Genomic DNA, 8725 nt, shown 5'->3' on the forward strand with positions numbered 1-8725 from the left:
AATAAAATATTATTTGAACTATTGAAAATTGTCACAAACTGGTAAGTTTAGGTGGAGTACTGCTAAACATCCAATAATGCAAAGTGGGTCTCGTAATTTACCTTGTTTTTATTGTTAGGGACAATCCTGCATATGTCATGGATGACTTGCGGAAGATTTAGACATACCTCCTTGTGAAAAAAAAGTAAAAAAAAAAAAAGAAGATAAAAAAAAAGAAGATACTACATCTATTTAGAATGTAAAAGAGACTGCTTAATTAGGCTAATGATAAGGCTTACACAATTCAAAAGCCATTGTCTGTGAGCTGTTCACAAGACTGGGACCCATTCTGTCAGAGAGGTCAATATTCCAAAAAACGTGCTTACATACTCAATAAATAGAGGATATTTGTTCCTCATGAAGGTGGCTTGTTATGCTATAAACTCAGAACCAAGTTCAATTAACATTTCTGTTTTTAACAAATTAATCTCGGAAAAGAAAAAGAATAGTTATGATTTAATTAATTTATGTGATTTGACGTGAAAACAAAATCAATTTCACCACTAGTGTACATCATACCCAATATTTCGCACATAGTGTGTGTATATATATAATCCTTTTAAAAACACGCGTTCGGGAAAAATCTTTTCAGGGTCAATATTACCCTTCACTATTTTAAATATTTTATTTATATCTTAATCTATCCTAATTATAATTATATCATATCCTAATCTTACATGAACTATGTATAGCTCAAAAATTTTAAAAAAAATATTAATAAAATATATAAAACAACTTTACGGTATTAGTTTGTTAAGATAAAAAAATTATATGTAGCTAATATACTATAATACATGAAGTATTGCAAAAAACCTAAAAAGTTTTAAAATTGCATAAAATACTCTGAAAGTTTAAAATTATAAAAATCTAACGTTTCAAAACTTAAAACAACAAACATTAATCAAGAAATTAATAGCAGTCTATGAAGAATCTAAAATTTACAGTTAACACTTGAATGCCTCAAAAATCATAGAAACACCCTCAAAAGTTTAAATTACAAATAAGCATCCTAAAATTCTAAAATTTCAATTTATTAAATAACATAAATGAATTCAAGGGATTACCACGACGCACCTAAAAAATTTTAATATTTCAAACTTAGAACAATAAACACAAAATTAAGAAATTAACAATAGCCTCTGAAGACTTTAAAATTTCTAATTAACACCTTTAATGTCTCAAAAATTATAGAAACACTCTAAAAGTTCAAATTATAAAAAACCACCATAAAATTCTAAAATTTTAAAATTTATAAACAACAAAAGATGAATTCAAGAGATTACTTTCATGTACCTAAAAATTTAAAATTGACCAAAATTAACCTTAAAGTTACAAAAATTGCAAAATAAGACTTCTTTAAATTTTAAAAATCATATAAAACTCTAAAATTTCAAAGATTCTAACAAGTAAACATTAAATCTGGAATCTATTGCAGATCGCTGATATTTAATCTACAATTTTAATAATTACAAAAAGAATGCTTAAATTTTCAGACTTGTAGGAAATATTTTGACATTTGAAAATTACTACCGACACATGAAATATAGAAGTTACACTTGCCAAACTTAAAAGTAATTTTTTTTAAAAACACTTCTATAGTTTTAAAAATTACAAATCGCACCCTTAAAAAGGCTTAAAATTTAAAACTTGGCAAAGAAATGTGTAATTATTTGGTATTCTTTTATTAATACACACACACACACACACACACACACACACAATTTCCAATTTAGAGTTTATTATCCTTTTCATAATAGTAGTCTAAATTGATGCTGGTAAACAAAAGTAAGAATTGATTAATAATATTCGGTTAAGGAATAAAATTTTTAAAAAATATATGATAGCTTTAAAATTATTGTCACCATATAAATCAAAGTAATTACAAATAATTTTGCTAATAAGTTGGAGCAGCAAAAATATATTAGTAACATTTAATTGATAGATGTTTAAATCCATAAAAATAATAAAAAACTATAATATAATAGCTTAGCATCGATTGATTATAATTTAGAAACATTAATCTCTGATGTTAGTAATATTTTGCGTAAAGCACCCCCATTCCTTCATCAAATGAACATAGATTCAACCCACAAATTTCAGTTCCCATTTCGGTGAATAAACACCCACGAATTTTGCAAATAAACCCCCAAGTTTCGGCCCTTACATATCTTGCACAAAACCCCCAAGAGCATATTTTCATACATAAACTCCTATCTACCAAGCATGAAGATGCAATCTTTAAAGCAAAATAAGAGGATTGAGGGGAAGAGCTTACCCAAATCAAAGAAGCTTCTTCGAGCTTGAAGATGAAGGAGGGAACCCCACTTGGAGGAGCAAGCTTTCGGCCAATAAGAAGCACCCAAAATCCGAGCTCCACTTGAAGGGTTAATGGGTTATTGAAAGTGAATCAATGGAAGAGAGCTCTTGGGGAAGAAGAACCCTCAAAACCGAAAATGAAGAGGGGATTTTCAGATTTGAGCTAAAGAAGAGGGAACTCTCTCTCTCCTTTGAAATTTGAATTAAAGGAGGGGGGGACCATGAACAAAAGAGGAAAAGGCCAAACAAAGAAAAGAAAGGGGGGGGACCACACAAACCAAGACACCCCCATGGGGTGTCTCGGCAAAACCGAGACACCCCAAGGGTGTGTTAGTAATATTTATAAGGTAAAATAATACAATGAATTACATATAGAGAAACTATCAGAATGTTCAAAGATACCATTCAAAAGAATCAAGTTATTTCTATTGCAAATGATAAAACGATAAAAATAAATCAAAAAAACACCGACTGAGTTTCATTGAAGAATAATTAACAACTTTATCTCAATCAAAGAAGAATTCTCCATGGAAGATATAAGAAAAATTAGTAAGTATTCATAAATTTTATATTTTGTTCTTCAAATACTAAAGAAATATTAAAATATTAATACTATAATCTGAGGCAAATTGGTAATAAAAAATACATGTATTTAATTCAGATCTTTGAGAAAAACTATAGGGATAGAGCAAAAGTAACGTTATTGACATAATAGAAGGTCTTATTGGATGCATATAAGAAGAATTCATGTAGGCACCTGTTCTTTGAATGCCTCTATACTTCTGATGTGTGGAACAAAATGATGGTTTGGTTAGCAACCATTGACAAATCAAAACCCTAGGATGGACGTCGGTCAACGCGTAACCCTAGGTCAACGCCAGTCAGTGCGTTGCAACAAAAGTCAACGTATGACGATCCAAAACCCTAGGGTGGACGCCGGTCAATGCGTAACCCTAGGGCAACCCCAGTCAACGGGTTGCACCAAAAGTCAACCTTTGACGAATCAAAACCCTAGGGTGGACGCTGGTCAACGTGTAACCCTAGGTCAACGCCAGTCAACGCGTTGCGACAAAAGTCAACCGTTGACCAATCAAAACCCTAGGGTGGACGCCGGTCAACGCGCAACCCTAGGTCAACACCAATCAACGTTTGACGATCCAAAACCCTAAGGGTCAACGCCGATCAACGCGTAAATGCAACTGGGATCGTGTGATTGACTGGTATACTAATAACTTGAGGGGCTTTGGATTCATGAAGAAGTTGAAAAGAATGATTTTGTCAGCAACAGTTTACTGGATATGGAAGGAAAGAAATGCGAGGATTTTTCAGCAAAGAAGCCGAAGTTCTGATCAGCTAGTTAGAGAAGTAAAAATTTCAATACTTCAAAAAATACTTAATGAAGATGTTCCTGAGTATTTGAGAGATAGATTAGAAAAACTGTAAACAGTTTGGGTTTTCTCTCCAGTTTTGGTTGCTAGACTGTTTTCTAGCAGAGTTTTGATGTACACTCAATTCTAAATTTGGTGAACGTACGACGATCCAAAACCCTAGAGTCAACGCCAGTCAACGCGTAACCCTAGGTCAACGCAGTCAACGCATTGCGACAAAAGTCAACCTTTGACGAATCGAAACCCTAAGGGTCGACGCCGGTCAACGCGTAACCTTAGGTCAACGCCAGTCAAAGCATTGCGACAAAAGTCAACGTTTGACGATTCAAAACCCTAAGGGTCAATGCCGGTCAACGCATTGTTTGCGGAAAAAGTTGCTGTATTCATTGCTGCATTCATTACAACTTTAATCGTTACAATGAAATTTTTCTAGCAGAGTTTTGATGTACACTCAATTCTAAATTTGGTGAATGAATATATTCTATTTCATCGACCAAAAAAAGAAGTAGCTCATAATCTCATTTAAGTAATAAATTTGGAACACAAATAATTTATATATATGAAATTAAAATTTATTCTCTTTGAAATAGGAAAAAAAATCAAAGTCTGTATTTCAAGAAGTTTGTGTTGAACATCAGAAATTCACCCGACTTTTTTGTGAAGTTAAACGAGAAGATCAAAGAATAACGAGCCTAGGAAAGATAACAGTGCAAAAAATACAACTCCAGCCTGATGTCACAATCGTTGTAGATGATGAAGACACTATTGTAGAATTACACAAGAAAAAGATAAAGGTGAAGAATGATTGATATTCTTAGCTCAATAAAAAAATAAAATAGAAGGAATAAAAGACAATATTTTCTGAATATTTTATAGAATATATAGTTTAATTATTTTGAATGAAGCTAGGAATCTTTAGAAATGAGGTTCATGAACTTTTTTTAGTACTTTTATATGCTCATGTGGATACTTTTATCAGATAAAAGTATACTAGAGTTAGCATTAATATTTAGTTTATAATTTTTATGAAGTCTATTAATGATTAAGAATAAATTTTATATTCTCTTTTGAGAGTGTTTGTGTTTGTGTGTGTCTATGTAAACTGAAAAAATTGTATATGAGGTGACGACTGCATTTTGCTAAATAAGATTTCCAGAGATAGCTAGCTATAGAGCAACACCCATGTGTCGGGGAAAAGACTCTCTTGTGTAAAGAAAGCGACGTGGTTGGATCTCAGGCCCTCACAAATCAGTAAAGTTTTAATTCCGTACCGATTTCAAAAACGAGGCCGCTGAAGGCTGAGCAGCCAGGGCCCCCGGTGAGCCAAAGGATGAGAGGGTCTTCCTTAGGGTCCCTCTCCGACTGTAGAAAGTAGTAGAACAGCTCAACACCGTTCACACCATCAACGCTCACGTACCTGAGATCATCGAGAGCGCACCGATCGAGATTAATCAGAGAGAACTAAGGCTATATATGTATATATATCATGCGTGCAATCTAGTGTACCCTGTCTCGAGATGGAAGGGGAGAGCTCCGCTGAAGCCGGGGAGATGAGTTACGGTCACTGAAGAGAGAGTAGGAGATGCGAACAGGAGGAGGAGGAAAGGGAGGAGGAGAGGAGGAGGAGGAGGAAGTGGAAGTGGAGCCATCTGAATGGAAATTATCGAGCACAAAGCTAACGGACAAAGAAGTGGAGCAGCTACTCTTCGTTTTTCCCTATTATTTATTGGTCCTTGAACTATTATTAATTATTATGGGGCCGCACTTCACGGGGAAGGATGGTTGGCCGTTAATTAGCAAACGTCTTTAGAACTTTAAGTTGCCGTTTGACAAAGGGTTAAGTGAGGGTTTAAGGGAACTTAACCCCTTTTTAACCTGTCAAACATAAAAAATCTATATATACAAGCTGGGTTAAAGTGAGTTAACCCTCCATAATTTGCCAAACATAAAAATAAAGAAGAGTTAATCTAACCTCTCTTGAGGTGTTAAAATGAGTTAACCCCTCAAAATAATGGGTTTAATTACTAATACTCCTATTTAGAATGATTAAGAGTTAACACTTCTAATTATAAAGAAAATAGTCAAAATCATTGTTATTTTCAAACACTAAAAATGATCACAAAGGTTAAAATAAAACTTATATAATGAGTTAATAATTTAGTCTTTCGGATTATCAAGTAGGTTAACTATGTTAATCCTTCTCCGTAATCCCTCTTTCTTAACCCTTTATCAAACGGGGCCTAAGGGGGGAAGTTTCGGCATTAAAAAAAGATTAAATTGTATGTTTTCTTCTCAGTTAAGAAGCACTAAACTACACTATAGTTTCACTCACAATGCACTAAATACGTTATCAACTGTTTTCCGTAGGATTTATAGTTTCAGTCACTTTGTTAAAACGAGTCCCTTTGGATGCGGATTATCTACAATGCTGATGGCAGAGAAAGTCTACAATATTTCTGGTTTATCTTAGCGGATCCCATAATTAAATATTTTTTATAGAGATCCTCTACATCTTTACTTGTAGAGAAACTCCACAATTCACCACTTATCTTCTCACTTAGTACCCTATGAATGATATTAATTATTTGAATTGTATAAAAAAAACTTTTGTAGCTCATCTGCGAAAGATTTTCTCCACAACATATGATAAGCATGATCTACGAGCGTTACAACTATAGCACGCACTAGTAAAAAAAGACGCTCTTAGATAGATTATCCTAGATGGAAAGATTTCCGACCAAGATGAAAATCATATTAGACGGTAAACATTCAGGCTAGTATTATCCGTCTAGGATGAAACATCCTAGATGGAGAACCGTCTACATAACTCTTTGTAGACGGTTTTTTTAATACAAAAGTTTTTCCGCGGGTCCTACCATCCTACATGGATTTTTCCATCTAGGATATATCCTTGACAGAAAATTTCGTCTGTGATGGTAGGACCCTCGAAAAAAGTAACAAAAGTGGGAAATTTAGGGATCAGCTCTCAAATTTTCAAAAACCCTTGCACACCACCTGCCTTACCGCTGCCGTGCCGCCCTTGCCCACACCCGTCTTGCCGCCGCTGCTCCCGTTCTACACCGCAATACTTCTCCCCCACCACGCGTAACCCTTGCCGCCTTGCCCTCCGCCTTCGCACCCCTTGTCGCCTTGCCGCCGCTGCAACATCCAAATCTAAAAATTTAAGGTAAATTTTTAGATCTTTAATCAAAATTTCAGATCTTTAGTTGTGGTATTTTCTTGTATTTTTATTTTTATGAAAATTTATGTTTGAATCACATCTCTTTTCCAAAATGCAGATCTGTCCGGGACGATGTTGCTGCGCAAAAGTCGCCAATCCACCCCATATTGTACTCTCCCTAATTTAAAGTGGGCTTCATAAGAAATATTAATTTTTTTATAATTTTTGCAGTTTATTATTCAATTATATTTGTGTTACTCACCCTAATCAAGTTGCATTTTGCCCTTCATAACTTTGATTGTTAAAATCCTAATTTAAACCATAATAACATTAATTGAACTACATTTACGCCTAATAATCCTAACCCTAATTGAACATATTTTAGAAATTAACCGTAAGTGGAACCCTAATTGATAATGTTTGATTCGTTGAATAATTAATTTTTTTAAAAATGGTGTGATATATAACACAATAATGTGTATAATGTGTCACGCCCCGCTTCCCGAAATACGAGGGAATCGGGATGTGAACAAACCCGTGACGTATTAGACCGAGGAGAAATAAGTATTAGAATTTTTCTACTCAATCTAATACGCTAAGCGTCAAGAAATAAATACAATGTAAAGTCATAGGTCTTGATCACAATAGCGAGAATATAATAAACAACCCAGAACAACATGATACATATCACAAGGAAAATATCATCCAAGACATCATATACGAGTCAACATGTTCTGATACAAAATAATCTAACTAAAATACTGGAAAATATAAAAATATACTGATCAAGCGGAAAAGGAAAGTGTTACAAAAGTAAACTAGGACCATCAACTAATAAAAGAAAAACCAGGCTTCGACTTTTTCTTCTGCTCTGTCTGCAAAGCACTCTTATTGAGGATACTCGGGCTCTGCCATATCTCCAAGATGGACCTGTCCTTCCTCTAAGTCTGACGTACATCAGAGAAAACATGTGTACGTCAACGTGCATGACACACGTCAAAACCCCACAAAAGAAAATAGAAACAGTCGAATGACCAAAAGCAATAACAATAATAATAAAGAGAAACATGTAGCTAGAATAATAATAAGCTAGATTCAATCCACCACTAGAGTATAACAATCAGAAGAATCCATAATCATCCAAGTATCAAGGTCATACAACTAGCCATCCTATAATAGCTCATTGGTCCACATCTCACATAGAGTCAACGTTAATATCATCAGATAACTGACTATTCACAAATCCCCTACGCGCATCCAATCCCGCAAAACAGGCGACTAGAGGATTACACGCAATCCGATCTCAGCCTGGTCCAAACTCAGGCAAAGCTCAGGTGACGAAACAGGTCACTGACCAAAGTGACGAAACAGGCCACTTGGAACGTGGTATGTGTATTATAATGTGTATATTGGAAGGTGTACGTTGAATGCACATATTTGATTTAGATTTGCATATTTCTTCGATTCGAATTATTATTGAATTTACAAGTAATATATGTAATTACAGGGGGAAAATATATGTAATTACAGGTGGGAAAAAAAATTCCAGCAGAGAAACCGTTTAGGATACGTCCCTGATGAAATTTCCTCTGGGATGTGAACTGTTAGGATTTTTAGATCTCGCAAAAACCCTAAAAATCACCAAACACAACAAATAGAATCACATGAGATTTAACGTGAAAAACCCTCAACAGTAAAAAACCATGAGATTAAAATCAATCAACTATCACCTCCAAATTACAATCTTTTGCACGGACAAAGACCGTCAAACCCTCTCTCTCTCTCTCTCTCTCTCTCTCTC

General features: G+C 34.4%; 1 protein-coding gene across 2 annotated transcripts in view; it reads right to left on the minus strand.

Annotated features, from left to right (window-relative positions):
- LOC109824298 (serine carboxypeptidase-like 18) overlaps positions 1–5446 on the minus strand; it is a 30040-nt gene extending 24594 nt beyond the window's left edge. For both annotated transcript variants that reach the window (XM_020390862.1, XM_020390861.1), the window contains exons 1-2: positions 5250–5446; positions 5015–5160 (exon numbers count right to left, since the gene is read on the minus strand). In XM_020390862.1, coding sequence (XP_020246451.1) covers positions 5015–5160; positions 5250–5392 — 289 coding nt within the window. In that variant the 5' untranslated portion in view covers positions 5393–5446. The remainder of the gene's footprint in view (positions 1–5014; positions 5161–5249) is intronic.

Source organism: Asparagus officinalis, chromosome 9 (assembly GCF_001876935.1).
Source record: "Asparagus officinalis chromosome 9, Aspof.V1, whole genome shotgun sequence".
Taxonomy (NCBI): domain Eukaryota; kingdom Viridiplantae; phylum Streptophyta; class Magnoliopsida; order Asparagales; family Asparagaceae; genus Asparagus; species Asparagus officinalis.